At 41.2% G+C, this 17,759-nt stretch overlaps 1 protein-coding gene across 3 annotated transcripts in view; it reads left to right on the top strand.

Annotated features, from left to right (window-relative positions):
- The first annotated feature begins 14,565 nt into the window (after window positions 1-14,565).
- CHRNA5 (cholinergic receptor nicotinic alpha 5 subunit) overlaps window positions 14,566-17,759 on the top strand; it is a 61,337-nt gene continuing 58,143 nt past the window's right edge. For 2 of the 3 annotated variants that reach the window (XM_022580146.3, XM_089906941.1), the window contains exon 1: window positions 14,566-14,918. In XM_022580146.3, the coding sequence (XP_022435854.1) occupies window positions 14,792-14,918 (127 nt within the window). In that variant the 5' untranslated portion in view covers window positions 14,566-14,791. Of the gene's footprint in view, window positions 14,942-17,759 lie in introns of all 3 variants that reach the window. The other variant, XM_089906942.1, reaches the window with a different exon arrangement.

A 17,759-nucleotide genomic window follows, 5' to 3' on the forward strand; every position in this document is an offset into this window, starting at 1 on the left:
GGCTTTCTCTCGTTGGCGCCGAGCGGGGGCTACTCTTCATTGCGGTGCATGGACTTCTCATTGCGGTGGCTTCTCTTGTTGCAGAGCATGGGCCCTAGGCCACAGGCTTCAGTAGTTGTGGCACGTGGGCTCAGTAGTTGTGGCTCGTGGGCTCTAGAGCACAGGCTCAGTAGTTGTGGCGCACAGACTTAGTTGCTCCGCGGCATGTGGGATCTTCTTGGACCAGGGATCGAACCCATGTCCCCTGCATTGGCAGGCGGATTCTCAACCACTGCGTCACCAGGGAAGTCCCAGTTACTTTTAAATAAGATGTTAAAATGGACAGAAATGTAAACATCATAAAAAAAGAAAGGTGGGAACTGTGCAGTGAAGATTTTCTATTCGTTGTTCCCCTACCGTCTTGGAGAACCTGTAACCCAATTTGAGCAAAACGGAGAGCTGTCCTTCTCCTAGGTCTCGTCTGATGTTACCCTATCCGAAGCCTATCTAGTGAAATAAGAGTCGTTTGCCAACCTTTGATATTGATGGGTGTTCATACTGGACTTAAAACTCGTGTGTGTGTGTGTGTGTGTGTGTGTGTACACATACATACTTGCAAACATAGTAAAACGCGAAAGGTAGAATTAAAATGAAAGCCCTGTGCATCCACTACCGAGCTTCAGAAACAAATTAATCAGTACTTTTGAAGCCCCCTGTGTGTCCCTTTCAGGTCTCATTCTTCTCTGTTTCCCTCTACCCCCGAGAGGTGACCACTGCCTTGAGCTCATCATTCCTGTAAGCTACGGGTTTTCCACTCTGGTTTTCTGCCCCTCTACTCCAGGTGGTCCTGGTAGATCTGTCAATCAGATAATCCCACGCCTTTCACAAAGGTGAGCACATCACTCAGTCTGGCCAGATTACCATGTCTGTCTGCAGGGATGGGTTTGAGAATGAACGTGTGGGCTGAGCCAAGCCAGACTTGATGTGTGGATATGAGGAAAGAATACTGAAGGTCCTGCATTAGGACCAGCTCTCCCAGTCGGCAGCCCAAGCCATGTGAAAGGTTATGCAAGAGAAACTAAGGCTACAGAGGAAAAAGAACCAAAAGATGAGAATAGTTCAGTTTGGCCAAAGGGAGCTCCGCCGCTGAGCTTTGCTTAGGATGCTGGCACTTAGAATAGAATCCTCTGATGGAAGTGCTGTAGGGCAGTGCTACTTAAAAGCGTGGTCTGTGGAGCGTCACCTGGGTGTTTGCTAGAAATGCAACTTCTAGCGTCCCATCCCAGGCCTCCTGAATAAAAATCTTGGCATAGAGCCCAGCAATCCGTTTTAACCAAGCTCTGCATGTGTTTCTAATTCATGCTGAAGTTTGAGAAGTGCTTTGCTGCATATTGGAGTCATCTGAAAAGCTTTTAAATTTCTTTGTACCCAGGCTATACCCCATACCAATTAAAGCAACCTCTGCAGTGGACCCTGGCATTACCATTGCTCGAAATCTCCCCGGGTGATCTAATGGACATCAGGGATGAGAACCAGTGCATTGAGCCATAGCAGTGTTGTCAATCAGATATGGGGTCCCAGCCTAATCCCTAATTAAGTGCTCTTAAGGAATAGCAGTGTCTTGGAGTTTTCTGCACGTGATGGTCTTCAAGCTATTTCCAAGCCCCTTTGACATAGTGCTTTTTGAATCTTCTAAATTTCTCTTTATACAGTTGATTCTTGTTTGTGGTAGCCATGTTCTGTAAAGTCAGCATGAACGCTGAATTAGCAAATTCTGAGCCATTGCTCCTAGTAAAATAACAGGTTAGTTTCCTTTGAGCCTCTGGTTACAACACTTTCATCAACAGATCAATACATAACCTTGTTTTATGTGTGTTTATGTTTAGAGACATTTAATGTACGTTGGTACTTCATTAATATTGAACTCATGGCCAACAGCACTTTAACTCATACCTAAATGAAGCTTATCTAATGCATATATTTTCTATGTAAGGCACATCACAGCTGCCTTGTGTTTAGGAACACTGGCAAGCACTATACTGAAGGGACATTTTAAAAAGTGAAATCACCAACAAAAAGCACAAAAATTCAAAAAGCATAGCACAAAAATGACCAAAAGAACACTTGTTTACAGTATGAGCTGAAGCAAGAAGGCAGAGTGGCCCATTGTTTGACTTCAGCTGGGAAAATGGACATCAGGAAACAAATACTTCCATGGCTCTGTGCATGTCCACAGTGACCAGGAGAGCACTGTGAGTATTGGTTTTGGGGTTAAAGGCAAACTTGCAAATGCAGAATCTGTACATAATGAGGGTTGACTGTATGTCGTAAAATGACCTTTCAGTCTCGCTATGCACAGAAGTAGAGGTAGATGGAGAAGTGAATTGATAAATCCTGTTGGCTTTATCTCCAGAATGTATCTAGAATCCAACCATTTACCACTGCAGGTACACTGATCCATGCCACCATTCTCTCTCACTTGGACTATTGCTACAGGCTCCATCTGCTTCCTTTCCCTTCAGCCAATCCTCAACACAGCAGCCTTTCAAAATTAAGATTGTGCTACTGGTTTGCTCGAAACTCTCCAGTAGCTTCCCTTCTTGCTCAGTAAAAGCCAGATTCGTTACACTGGTTTACAAGGTGCCCCATACTCTGGCCCCTCTGCTACCTTCTCTTTCACCTTGTGCTCCCTTCCTCACTCTGTTCATCAGATGAGCCCCCTTGTTCCTTGAAATAACAAGCCCTCTTCCATCCCAGGGTCTTTGCACTTGCCATTCCCTCTGACCTGGGAATACTCTTCCCCTGGGAACATCAGTATGGCCCACTCATCTCGTGCAGGTCTCTCTCTCAATGTCACCTTATTTGGCTAATTCCTACAGAAGAGCAGTCTATTCCCCACACACTCACATTCTCCTTCTCCCTGCTGAGTTTCCTCCATAGCACTCAACGCCATCTGGCCTGTTTACTGTCCATCTACCACACTGGAATATAAGCTTCCAGAGCAAGGACTTTGTTTTATTCAACAGCTATGTTCCGGTACCTAGAACAGAAACTGGTACCTATTAGGCAACAAATAAACATTGTTGAAGGAATGAATAGTGGCTCTTGATATGGTGGAGTGAAATCCTAAAATACACCTCTTTTCCATCCAGGTCAGTAGAACTGGTGGCTTTTCCATATTCTCATCACCCCTTCAACACGTGCTTAAAGTTGTGACAACTTCAAAGACTGTAGTGGGTAAGACAGCTTGGCATATTTCACCACCACATTAGAAGCAAGTCTTCAGAACTTCACCCAAAAGATGGGCAAATTTTGACATATTCGCCCTTTTGTTGAAATAATTTCATACTGTAGGGGAAAAGTAGAAGGTGGGGTTGCAGCAGGGGCTATTCTATAACTGGGTTTTTTCCTGCTCTCGGGCTGACTGCTAGCCTAGATTCTCACCCAGCTTCTTTTTCCTCTGTTCTGTGGTGTATTTTTAGTCCTAGATTTCAGACCCCTCTGGTTCCTGATGACTCATCCAAATATAAGCTTAGCAATCCTCATGTTAACAGGGCCACTCCTCCACCTACAGCAGGCATTTCATCCTCTCACCTGGGCAAAACTTGTGGGTTCTCACAGGGGCACTACGGGTTCAAGAGCACCTTAACAGAAACAAATAGGAAACCAAAAAGCTAAAAGTTTCAAATCTTGAGTCAAACTTTAAAATCAAAATCTTAAGCTGATTTCATTTTGGTGAGTTACAAATCACGTTTTTAAAAATAAATCGTGGAAAAAAATCACGTTCCTGCATATAATTTTATTGCCGGTGTTAATCAGAAAATAAGACTCTGGAATTTCTACAGTCCAGCACTTTGAAAGTTCCATGAAAGTATTTGTTTTAGCAATGTAAAAATATTCTACATTCTGGAAAAAAATCAGAAAGTGGATTCATTTCTTTATTTCTTTATATTTACCATGTTCCTGGTAATTTTAGGTGATGTGGATTCATGGATGAGTAAGACATGTCCTCAGTTCTTTTTTTTTTAATTGAAGTACAGTTGATTTATAATGATTCAGGTGTACAGCAAAGTGATTCAGTTACATATATACATATATTCTATTTCAGATTCTTTTCCATTATAGGTTATTACAAAGCATTGAATATAATTCCCTCTGCTATACACTAGGTCCTTGATGTTTATCAATTTTATATATAGTAGTGTGTATATGTTAATCTCAAATACCCAATTTACCCCTCCCCTCATCCTCAGTTCTTAATGTGCAGTCTTGCAGGAAAGGCAGGGCTGTCTTCAACTACTTAACAATGTGGAGGATGTGCTAGACTCCAGGTGGCTGTACACTGAGGTTAGGGAGGAAAGGCAGAAGGAACTGCTGTGTAAAGGCCTGGCAGTGGGAAAGCTTCACATTTTTATGGAAAATCCATCGCTGAGCAGAGCTAGAGCATAGCTCGTTAGGGGAAGAAGAGGAACAAGAGATGAGGTTGGACACGTATGCTAAGGAGAGAAGACAGCTTCACAGATCTTGGAGTTTGTGCTTGATACAATGCAGAGGCTGCTGAGATTCTTAGTAAAGGAGAGAAACAATTAACACTCGAACTCTTGGAGTCCAGAAGATGGATTAAGTAGGAAGAGACATAAGGCAGGGAAACCAGAGAGGAGGCTACCTAAATAGTCAGGCAAGGAAGGATGAGGGTCTAAGAACAGAGAGGAGGGAGGCTCCCACACAGTGAGGGATGAGAGAGAGGGAGTAGAGGATGACTAGGGTCTCTAACTCAGATAAGTAGTTACAATCTAATTTAAAAAGACATTAAGTGAATATGATGAACTACTCTTAAAATTTCCTAACGTCTTTTTTCTTATTGCTGTTTTGGCTTAAAACCAATATCCCTGGGAGGGAAGAATTCTGCAAACAATATTGCACATTACACAGTGAGTAAAACCATGTCAAATGCTTTCTTTTTCTTTTTCTTCCAGATATTGTTCATTTGTATTCTTTTGTGTACTGTCCATCTCCTTTGCTCAGTTTTCTATCAGAGCATTTAACTTCTAAAAAACTCATTTTTAATGCAGGTATACTGAAGGCTTTTTGTGTTTATGCAGGCAAAACTATCAATCATTTATTGTTCTTGTTGTTAGTATCATGCATATAAAGATATTCCCCATGCCAAAGTCTATAACATACTTCTAGTAAATTTGTGGTTTTATCACGTGCAATTTTATTTATTGTTTGAATTTAATTTAATTTAATTTATTTTTTATTTTATTTTTGGCCACATTGGGCCTTCGTTGCTGCACGCGGGCTTTCTCTAGTTGTGGCGAGCGGGGGCTACTCTTCGTTGTGGTGTGCAGTCTTCTCATTCTGGTGACTTTTCTTGTTGTGGAGCATGGGCTCTAGGCACTTGGGCTTCAGTAGTTGTGGCGTGTGGGCTCAGTAGTTGTGGCTCGCAGGCTCTAGAGCGCAGGCTCGGTAGCTGTGGTGCCTGGTCATAGTTGCTCCATGGCATGTGGGAACTTCTCGGACCAGGGCTCGAACCCGTGTACCCTGCATTGGCCGGCAGATTCTTAACCACTGCGCCACCAGGGAAGCCCCTATCATGCGCAATTTTAAGTATATAATTGGTATCTATTTTTAAAAGGCACTATTTAAGTTTATCATGCAACTTTAATTCCATTGTTCAGGCTAATTGGGAATTGTCCATTCTTTTTCTTTTGGCTAGATATTGTTTTAATGAGAATTATAAAAGACCAAAACCATTTTTTTGCAAACTGCCCTTTTTTTAAACAAATGATTTGCTTTTAATTACAAATACTGTGTAAGACGATGCCTTCTTTTGCAAAACAAATAAGTACAAGAATAAATTTTAAACAGATGTGATTTGTCCAAGATATTTGGGGGGAGGAAGAGAGCCTGATTTTTTTTCCAGTATTAAAAAAAAATGAGTCTTCCCTAAACTTTCAAAGAAAAAGTTTGAAGGTATGACTCAACTGGAGAAAAAAAAGAGAGAAAGACCATCTTATAGCTGCTTTAAATAGCTTCTGATAATTCTTCCGATGTTACCTTTCCTTTCCAGAACTCATATCTTCACAAAATAGTTGAATTTAAAATATTTCTAATGAGCTGATTAATGGGGGAAAAAGAAAATGAATGAATTCAGAATGACATGAAATAAGATAGTTATTTGCCTTTCTTGGTTTATTTACTTATTTATTTTTTGGTAACAGCTTTATCGAGATATAATTCATAGACCATACAATTCACTCATTTAAAGGGTACACGTCAATGACTTTTAGCATAGTCACAGAGTCGTACAACTATCACCACAACCTTAGAACATTTTCATCATCTGGGAAAGAAATTTTGTACCAATTTGCCATCACCCCCAGGTCCCTCCGCAGCCCTACACAGCCACTAATCTACTTTCTGTCTAATACAGAGTTGCCTATTCTGGGAATTTCATATAAATGGAATCATATACTAAGTGGTCTTCTGTGACTGGCCTCTTTCACTTAGTGTAATGTTTTCAAGGTTCATCCACGTTGTAGTATGTATTGGTATTTCATTTCTTTGTTTACTGGATGAGAGAAATAATAGCATGAATTCATCTCCTTTTATTACTGAATAATATTCCATTGTGTGATTATACCACATTTTATCTATTCATCAGTTTGGGGACATTAGGTTTGTTTCTGTTTTTTGGTTATTATGAGTATTGCTGCTTTGAATACTCATGTATATGTTTTTGTGTGGACATGTGTTTCAATTTCTCTTTCTCTATATACCTAGTAGTGGAATTGATGGGTCATATCTTGGTTAATTTTTAATCCATATTTATACCATGCATTCATATTAACAATTCAGATTTTAAAAGGAGTCTACTTTCTGCTATTTTCTCCTGTAAGAGCCCAATAAAAATGGGAACTGGATTGACCCCTTGAGTAAATGTACATATATGAATTCATTAGTTATCCTTGAAGTAGGTCTCACAGTTGGAGAGGATTTTGGCTTCCTTTCATCCTGGCAGGAAGAATGTCTTCTCTAAGTTCTTTTATGCCTAACACTAGGAAAGGCCACGTCTTTGATTCTGTACCCAAGAGCCTTATATAACAACATTCTCTGAAAACGTCAGTCCGAATGACTTTGATAGAATACAGAACGAGAGAATCCGGGGTGAATTGTCTTCTGAGTCCTAAACAATCTAACAATTTACTTTTCCCGATCACAAAAGCAGTGCATGCTCACTTTGGAAAATACACAACAAATTAAATAATAATTGCCCTTACTATCTTGCCCAGAGTTAGCCACTGTTAGCTTATTTCACTGGCCCAGTTTAGCTGCAGAATAAGTGTACTGGTAGACTCTGGCAAATTACAGAAAAGCTATTTTATTTATTTATTTATTTTAGGTTTAATGTGAGGTTTATTTATTTATTTTTAAATTAATTTTTATTGGAGTATAGTTGCTTTACAATGTTGTGTTAGTTTATACTGTAAAGCAAAGTGAATCAGCTATATGTATACATATGCCCCCTCTTTTTTGGATTTCCTTCCCAGTTTGGTCACCACAGAGCATTGAGTAGAGTTCCCTGAGGTATACAGTAGGTAGAAAAGCTATTTTTAAATAGTCTTAAATGAGAATTTAAAATAAGTTTTTTCCTTTTCATTGCTCTTCTAAAGCATTTTGCAGCCTTAGAACACGCTGTTTCTCAATACAACAGAGTAGAAGCTATCATTTGTTCAGTACACAAATATGTCAGTTATCAGTGCTAATTCTCACCATAACCTTGTAAAACATTTAGTATAATTGTAGCATTGAGGGCCTACAATGTGCCCAGTGATTTAGAGGCAAACTTTCTATTTATGTAGCTGAGAAAACCAAAGCTCAGAAGAGGTGAGTCACCTGTGCCGAGCCACACAGCTCCAGTGCCACCACTGCAGTGCAAGCCATTGCTGTCATCCCTGGCCCGGGCTTCTATGGGAGCCTCCCCCATTTGTCCCTCTCCAGCCCTTTTCCCCTTAACTTCTAGAGTGTTTTCAATTTGTTGAAAACTAAAGAATACTTGAAGTCACCTGTAAGAAAAAGGATATATGTGATCCTTGGTTACATCAGATCTTCTCAGTCACTGGTGAAGCAGAGTTGAAATTGCTTGTTGTGTTTTTGATGCCCATTTGATCTCTCCAACACTCTGCGAGATAGTCGATTGGGAAATACAGAAAGTTCTTGACATATTGGGGAGTGCAGTCTTTGGTCTTTGATGTCAGATAAACACCAGTGTGGATCCTTGCTCTGTCACCTCCTAGCTATTCATTCAACAATTATTTGAGAATCAGCTATTTGTCAAGTTCTCAGGATGATACAGTGAACAAGATAGGTAATATCTCTGCTTTCATGGAACTTACTGTGTGTAGGGGAGGAAAGCAGAAAATAAATAAGATTATTAATCAAGCGTGTTATAGAAGAACAAGGAGAGATTGTGTCTCGTGTGAGACAGCTGTGGAACTGGAAATTACCAAATGATTTCCAATTTTGAGAGACTTGGATCAGGTGGCTTAGAATTAGGTTAAAGAAAGTCGATTGTCTGGAACAATCAGTGCCATACATTAACTTTCAGAGGGAGTTTTTTGTATTGCTAAAAGGTTGCTCATCTGGTCTTCTTATGCATATAGAAATCTTGACATCAGTTAGTAATCACTAGATAGATGAGAAAGTGAACCTTGCTACATAAATTAGAGGAGCAGATAATTACAGCAGAGTCCCAAACGTAGTAGAGAAACAGCTCCATTTTGGTTTTAATTTATCCTCACATCCCTAAATGCCTTACATGGCAGCTTACAGATTACAAATGGAAGAGAAATATATTTAATTTTGAATTTTTTGAGTGCTTTTGAGGATCATAATTCCTTAATATCCCTTGATTGAGGTGGGAATAGTCTAGGGACAATTAAATTGGCAATCAATGGATTAAATTCTAAGATGACAATTCTCCTGGTGCATAGCTACAAATTTCTGGAGCATTTGTGGTCTATACCTGCAGCATAATTTGTCCTTTGGATTTATTTTTGGTATATGTGGCAGTGTCTATAAATACCTCTCATTTCTAGAATAGAAAAAGAGTGAGATATAGGCTGTATATTTGATAAGAATATTTAAATTCTACCTTTTGCACAGAGTCAAGCATTTGCAATTGTGTTTTGTGGTCATTAAGTAAGGGCATAAGTTTCTTTTTAAAATTTATAATAGTATGTCACCTATGAAGAACATTTCATTTAATGCAATCAATATTTACATATTTCTAATAAATTGTGTTGACCTAATACACAAATGTTGAGCTTTTGCATAGTAATTGCAAATCTGCTGAAGGAATCTATCTACAGAAATCCATATTTGTGTTTTTTTTACTGTAGAAATTATATTTTAGCAGCTTTATGGAGCTGTCATTGATGTATACAAATTTGATGTTTAATATGCATATACATTGTGAAATGATCACCACAATCAAGCTAATTAACATATCCATTACCTCTACATAGTCACCATTTTGTGTGTGTGTGTGGAGAAGATTTAGGATCTATCCTTTTGCAAGTTACAAGTACACAATAGAGTATTGTTCATATTTGTCTTTAAAAAAATTCTTTCATGATATGATTCATCACTTCCAGATATAAAAGTTTTCGACATTTAGAGGGCATGGGATATTACAGTGTACTTTCTTAAGATGGAAAACAATATCTTCATTTATAACAAGAGCTGGTATTTGTTCAGGGCACATTATAATTTGTTTTGTAATGAACTGCCATTTCTTTGTTCTCTTGTGTTTTTCTGTTGTTAACTGGGTCCGTGACATTGTGGTGTATACGTATATGCATATATGCTATTATTAAATTCTGTTGAGACAGCTCAGTGTTATACATGGTTTGTACTTTTTGTGATATTTGATTTTATGTGCTACTATTTAGCTATTACAATCTAATACAAATGTGGCCAATTAATTTTCTTTGAAAGCTCCCTGCATTAAAATATGTCTGCTCTTTTACATTTTGATCACAGCCATTGAAATAGCCCCTGAAAGGGACCTTTTATTTTTATATCATTTCTTTTGAAGAATTGGATTTTAATATCCTATCAATACTTGCTTTTTTTCCTTTAATCTGTGAAAATGCATTTAACTTCAACAATAAAATTGACAGCATCCATTTTTATCTTTAATTACCTTTTCAGTTTGGCTCTCCAAGGCTCACAGCAGAATTTATCACCAAGCCATAATGGAAATGCTGAATGGAAGATTCAGAGAATCTGCCGAGCTCTGAATTTAGCTCAGTTGACCCCGTTATAAAAAAGAAAAGTGAACAACAACATTGACATAAAAGACAACTCATTAGGTCATACCACTTGCAAACGACAATGTTTATTTTTGATTCCTCTTATTTATTTGGCCCCCTAATTCCCTTCTCGTGTGCTCTTTTTTAACTCCAAAGCACCAACTCCCCTCTGCTTAAGGGTTTCGTAAGTGCAAAAGCACATCAGAGAATAACTGCCACACAAACAATAGTAGCTGCCAGCTATTGAACACTTGGGCCCTGCAGCTGAATGCTCGCTTTACCAGCTTTATGTCCTGCCAGGCAGCTTTTAAGGCTCTGGTTTAAAGATCTACAGAGAGAGATTCAGTTTAGTTTGAAGTCAGGCCACCTGGGTTTGAATCCCTGCTCACCATTTTCTACCTCACTGGCTCAGAGATCTTGGGCAAACTACTTAACATTCATTTATTCATCCAACAAACATTTTGAGCATCAACTGTGTGCTCCATATACTGGGCACCCACCGGTGGATACCAGACACAGCTGTTGCCCATCTGGAGCTAATTTTCTACAGGGGGAATCAGGCACACTAAAATTATGTCATTAAAAATTGTGACAAATGTGGTGAGGGGAGGGGACAGGGCACACTGATACAGAGTAATAGACAGAGGGAGTGGAAGACCCAGCTTAGGTTGGTTTGTCTCTCAAGAGGTGACAAATAAGCTCAGTCCTGAAGGAGGAGTAGGAATTAGGCAAAGCGGGGGAGGAGGAAGGCTGGGGAGGGAACAGGGCAGGCAGAGGGAGCAGTTCATGTCAAGGCAGGCCCATGCTGGCTGGTTCCAGAGACTGAAAGGGGCCAATAACCCAGGAGCACGGTGTGTGCGTGTGGGGTGGGGGGGACCTGTCAATGCAGGCAGCAGGGGCCACTCTAACGGGTGGCAAGGACTTGGGATTTTGTTTGTGTTTTAAGACGATCACTCAGGCTGCCCCCAGAATGTGCTGGAGAGTGCAGGTGGAGTCTAAGCTAGAGATAAGCATGGACTTGACTATAGTAGTAGGAGAGGAGGATTAAGATATGGATTCCAGATAGATTCAAGGTAAACAGCACTTAAGGTTGAATTAGACTTGGTGGGTGAAGCAGAGGGAAGAACCAATGATGACCTCCAGGTTTTTCACTTGAATAATTAGTTGGATGGTGGTACCATGGATTGAGATGGGGAGACTAAGAGGACAAAACGTTTTGGGACATAATTAACTGACATGTCCAAGTGACGATGATGTCACATACACAGAGACACAGAGTTGAGATTAGCACCTGAGTGTGAATCTGGTCATTGCCAGTATGTGGAAGGTATTTAACGCCAGGGAAATGGATAAGACCACAGAAGTGGGGGGAGTAGGGTGGAGGCAGGGGCAGAGTGTACAGAGAAAGAGATAGGTCCCAGATTTCAGCCTGTGGAATTCCCAACATGCGGAGCCTGGGTGAAAGAAGAGGAACCTGCCAAGAGCAGTGAGAAGGAGAGGTCAAAACAAAACAAGGGTAATAAAAGTACCACACTTCTAATACTGCTGGAGTTTAAATGTGCTAGTATATTAAAAAGTGCTTAGAGTATTATATTCTCCCACTACCTAGCAAGGTTAATATGATAATTATCATATTCCACTTTCTATGGCAAGGCACTGACTGGCTAGTGAGTATTATAAAGATGAATAAGACATAGGCTCTAAGCCTAGGACCTCATTATCTAGTAGAGGACATAAGATGTATAGAGAAATGGACCAAAAGATGGAACGTGGTAAGTGCTGTGAGAGAAATAAAAGTGTTCTGGAAGTTCAGAGAAGGGAGAGGCTGTGTCTGGTGGGGGAACCAGGCTAGGCTTCAAGGGGCAAGCGGCATTTGAAATGGGTCTCGAAGAAAGGGTGGGTTTGGATATTCAGGGAAAGGGAGGAGTACGATGGGCGAAGGCAGGAAAGTGTAACAAAAATTCCATAATCTTCAGAGGAAATGTGGTGTCTGGGATATGGGTGCACTGTAGACTGTATGACAGTCCCTTTGGTCAAATCTCAGAAAGTTGGTAGACAGATGCTACTTTAGGGAACCTTTGTAGGCGGTGGCCATAGAAATAGCACCAGTTTTCATTGTCATTTGATCAGCCAGCATTTCCTAGCAGTGTGAAAACGTCTGTTATCAGAGTCAGGTGCTGCCACCGTATCCAGCAACCGAGAGTAATTGGTCTATCATTCTAGAAAAAACCATCCAAGATGCATACATTATACTCTATAATTATTTGCTTGGATTTTAAAGTGCCCAACAAATTACACACTTTGCCTTTCACTTAAGAACAGTAAAAACAAGTATTATTTTTTCACAGATTATGTAAATAACTGTTGTTCTCATGGTCATTTTTTAAAATAATTTTACCCCTTTAATCATTTTTTTAAAATTATTGATTTGTTTATTTTTGGCTGTGTTGGGTCTTCGTTGCTGTGCGCAGGCTTTCTCTAGTTGCGGTGAGCAGGGGCTACTCTTCGTTGCGGTGGGCGGGCTTCTTATTGCAGTGGCTACTCCTGTTGCGGAGCACGGGCTCTAGGCACGCGGGCTCAGTAGTTGTGGCACATGGGCTTAGTTGCTCCATGGCATGTGGGATCTTCCTGGACCACAGCTCGAACCCGTGTCCCCTGCATTGGCAGGCGGATTCCTAACCACTACACCACCAGGGAAGTCCGTTCTCATGGTTATTGATATAACACTCTGGGGAGACCTAGGAGTCCCAATTATGCTTGCCATGGCTCAGCTAACAGCCATTTAATTCTATTTTTTCCACTGACAGGTGCTGTGACCTTCAACGGTTATTCAACCACTCAGTTTCAAATCCCCTAGCTGTAGAAGCAGAATAACACTTTACTTTCTCCAAATACCGTTAGGGTGAATTGCATAAGTGTCTACATGCCCCATAAATTCTTCAGAGCAAAATAGAAATAGGGGACAATAAATACTGTCTTTCCTTCCTATGTAGAAGTGTAATTAGTGACAACCTGGTTATCATTTTCTGTGGCCCCTTTCTTTCCCTAAGTCCAGCTTAAGCAGACTAGTTTCAATGGATATTGTTTCCATTTTCCTGGTGGTACTTAGTTGGGGGAAAATGTCTTAACTAATTTTCACCTTTGGATTCTTTGCAACCAGGTTTAGTTTTTAAACAGATTCAGAGTCTGGAGCTTGGAGTGATATTTCTGCTTACAAGGAGTCTTAGAGGTGTCAAATCCGTAAAGCTTTCTGTGAAGAATCAGAGAAACGCACTGTCATTGAAGTTTAAAGATGATTTACCTGAATCTCTTCAGCCAAATGAAGCTTTCTAATCAATTATGAATAGAAGGGATGAAATGGATGATCTAGTGCGATTTGAGATGGAATTCTAGCAATCATTATCAATCATCATCGGAGTTGCTAGTGTCAGCGGCAGATGGAGTCACTAATATTTGCTAACGTTAACTGATGGCAGCATGGAGGGCATTGTCCACATTTGAGACACCTGCAAATCATTTCTGTGGATGGCTTGAATGAGTGTCAGAGCTGGACCTTCCAAGTCCTTTAGCTTATCCTCTTCCTTTTAAGGATGAAGAAATAGGCCCAGAGAGGGAGGGTGACTTGCCCAGTGTCGCCTCGCTGGTCTTCTGTTGGGGATCACTTGGCTCTCATAACAGCCTTTTGAGACAGCAAGCTGCGACTGGTATTTACCTCGCAAGGAGGAATTTAGTGGGCAGCAGTGTTGAGTGGAGAGAGCTTCAGCCAGGAGCCTAGGAGTAAGTGCCCTTCCACTATGTTTCAGCCTCCCGCCTGTTTCCTTTGCGTCTCTCATCACAACTCAATAACTTTATTTATGTTTACTGGTTTTCTGTCTGCTGAGAGCGGTCTGTCTCTCTGGTCCCCCTCTTGGTGCTGGGCACGGAGCAGACATTAATTAATGGTAGTTATCATAGGTATGCAGCGGCTTGCCCAAGGTCACTCTGTGGTTAGACTAAGGACCCGCCTGTGATGCCATCCTCTGGCCTTGCCCTTCCTGGCACTCTGAGCTCCAGCATCTCACCCGCCAGGTGTCGGGCCTGGAGGCGGGACCAGAGTGGTGAGGAGGGGCCAGGTGTGAAAAAGGCGGAGCTAGAATGGATAGTGTGGGGCCAAAACCCGGGCCTGGGGAACGACTGGGCGGAACGGAGGCGGGGCTATGACTAGGAGGGGCGGGGCCAGAGACGACGAGGCGGGGCTGGGCGGAACAAGAGGTGGGCGGGGGCGGGTTTTGGGCGGGGCTAGGCTTCCTGAGCCTCTTCTCGCGCCCAGAGCCCGCCCAAATCCGGCGGGCTGTGGAGGCTACCCTGGCTCCAGCTGAGGAGCCGCTCAGCCCCTCCGCAGCCGCTGCTAGCCTTTGGCTCCAACCCACAGTCCCGGCTCGGCCCCTCGAGTCCGCGTTCCCCACGCGGCCGTCGCGAGGCGGCTCCCTGCATTCCCGCGCGGGTCCCGGGCGATGGCTGCGCGGGGGTCGGAGCGCAGGGTCCTCAGCCTCGGGCACCGCCCGCTCCACTTCCTCCTCGTTTTTCAGCTGGTCGCCGGGCGCTGGGGTCCGGAGGGCGCGGGAGGCGGCGTGCCCGGAGGTGAGCCTGGGCGACGGAGGGCGGTCCGTGGGTTCGTCCTCGGAGCGGGCGGCGGGGCTCAGGGCCGCCGGGGTGCGCCGGGCGGGGACCGCGGGGAGGCCGGGGCAGCTTCACGCCTGTGCCCAGAGAGCCGCGAGGCTGCGGCCCGCACCGAAAATCTTGTTATACGGAGGGCGGTTATATTTTTCTCCTGGGGGCTTGGGGTGAGGTTTCAGTTTAAATGCTCAGATGTGTTCATTTAAATGCAGAGAAAAGGCTTCTTTGAATTTTGTTCCATGACCCGCATCACTGGAGACTGCTGTGTACTTCGATACAACTTTTTCAATAAAAGATGCTGTCGTTATCCAGCAGGGCTTTCCTTTCTTGGTTTCAGCTGGGCTTCCCACGTAGTTACTTTATTCACAGGCAACTATGAAGGCTCCTTGGACTTAATACTAGGGATTAGGATTTGATCTTCTACCCCTTGGCCCCCTCCTCCTCCCCAACTCGCCCCTTAGCATTTGAAATCTTCCCTTTTGCCCGAAGATGAAACATGTTAGCTGTAGAAGGCTGGGCAGAGGACTAACCATTTGCATCCTAAATTCCTCCTTAGCATCTTGGAATAGAGCTTTTTCCCAGCCTTCTCTATTTCAAAATGTTGTGGACAGGAATAGAAACAACAAAAGAAAATGCTTAGTTCTTTTTAAAATTCAAAGCTTCAGAAAGTTTGAGTCTGCCCTCTCAACACCTTGAAGAAAAATACTACTATTTATGGAGCACCTATGGTGTGATCTAAACATAGAAAAAGTACGACTCCTTTAAGCAAGAGGTAAAAGCTGAAGTTCACTACACCAGTATTTCAGTTTTTATGAGTGAGGAAACTTTATTTGGATATAAGCAGAACCTTTTCTTGTCTTTCCTTCCTTAAGGTTTTTAAACTCTGATTCCTGATTCTAGGAAGTGATAATCTTGAAGACTAGAATTATTTATTGCAGGGTGTATTGCTTAACGAAGACTGTAGAGAAAGAACGTGGAGGATGATTTAAACAAATAAATCCTGTGCAGAGAGATTCATAGTTTAACAGAAAGAAAGGAATGTGATTTTGGAGCCAGGCAAACCTGGGTTCAAATTATAACTCTGGTGTATCTTGACTTGGACAAGCTTGTCTCAGCAGTCCTCCTTCTTTGAAAAATGGGGATAATACTGCTTACCTCTGAGTCATTTTCAGGATTAAATAATACGTGTGAAATGCCAGGCACTCTGCCTGGCACTCTAGAAAACAGTAGTCTCTACTCCTTTTGGTGAAGGTGGAACTTCTTTCATCTGTTTTAATATAAAACATTGTAGCCAAGATTAAATGGTGTAAATAGCTATCTGTTCATGCTTGGTGTACAGTGTTATATCCAAACAATCCGAGCTGATTAATTCCTTCCTGCCCCCACTCTTCTTAGTGAATACCTCTCTTATAATAACCATCTTGTTGGATTACATTTATATATTTTTTTCTCTTGGTCCCACACGAGCTCCTTAAGAACTGTGATCTTATGTGTATCTTTGTATCTCTAAAACCTAGCGTATTGCAGCAGTCCAGTAAATGTTTGTGGATGAATGAATGGAACAGTAAGATCTCTCTGGATATCAGTTTCCTCAGCTGTGAAAGGAGGGATCATGAAAAGCTTCCCTCTCAGACTCTAAAATGCCAAGATTCTGATGCTCTTAGTAAGTGATCATTTGAAGAACAAAGTGATGTTGAAAGAATGATGGAATTGCACACTTGCTCCTAATTGTTAATATGCTTTTGTGTAAAACTGCTGAAGTGCTGTCTGGAATTGGGAGACCTGCCATTAATTTGCTGTGTTTCCTTGGGCATATTGCTTGACCTTGCTGAACCTTTAGTTCTCCATTTTTAAAATTAGAAGGTGGTAGTAGATGGATTTCAGGTCCTTCCAACTATGATTAATTTTATATTTACATTTTATTGTTTTCATATTCATCTCAGGATCTTAATAACTCTTCTTTGTGTTTTTCTGTGAACCAATCTCTAGGAAAAGAAAATGTCTAGTCTGCCAGCAGCCATACTTATTTGGCTGGTGGAAGGTTACAGAGCTGTGAAAGATACTCAGGAGGCAATTTTGTCTGTATTAAAGTATAGATAATTAACCTAGTATATTAAGATAATACGAGCCTTTTAAACTGACCTGACCGTGATTACAAGAGTGATTTATGGAAATTAGATAGTCATTAGTCAGTTATATTTCTTAGCTGTGTAGTTGTGTGACATTTTCAACGGTTGAAACTTTATTATTAGTATATGTAGGGGCTGAGTTCTGTTTCATTCAAAGGAAAATAAAATAATTATTTCATAGAAAATGAGAGCTATGAGATTCTTTTTCTTCTCACCTTTAGTCATTTTCATTAACATCTTAAGAAGCTAATAGAAATACACATATAGCGACTGTCCTCTCTACTTTTGTTATGATTATATCCAAAAGAGTATCTGGATGCCTTATGTAAGGATATAAACTTTTCATGCAGTTTAATTTGAAATTAAAAATTATTTTTGTTTCCTTGCAAATACTAAGTATGCTTTATGAGCTAGAGTAAGCACCTGGAAGATAGGGTTTTATTTGTGTATCTCCTGAAACGTTTCAGACGAGTTTGTAAATGTAGCTTATGGATGGAACTTCGAAAAGGTTTTCAGTCATTTCTCAGAATAGGGTTTTTTTTAACCTATAATCTACAAATTAGATCTAGTAAGTAATTTTTATAATTAGGATATGAGCTTTTAGCACAGTAATTTAAGTACAAAACATTTTTCTTCTAAAAGCATTATTTTTCTCCCCTAAGAATTGCAATTAAAT

The sequence above is a fragment of the Delphinapterus leucas genome, chromosome 2 (assembly GCF_059928025.1).
Source record: "Delphinapterus leucas isolate spDelLeu-1000000601 "Yukka" chromosome 2, BTC_Dleu_Yukka2, whole genome shotgun sequence".
Lineage (NCBI taxonomy): Eukaryota > Metazoa > Chordata > Mammalia > Artiodactyla > Monodontidae > Delphinapterus > Delphinapterus leucas.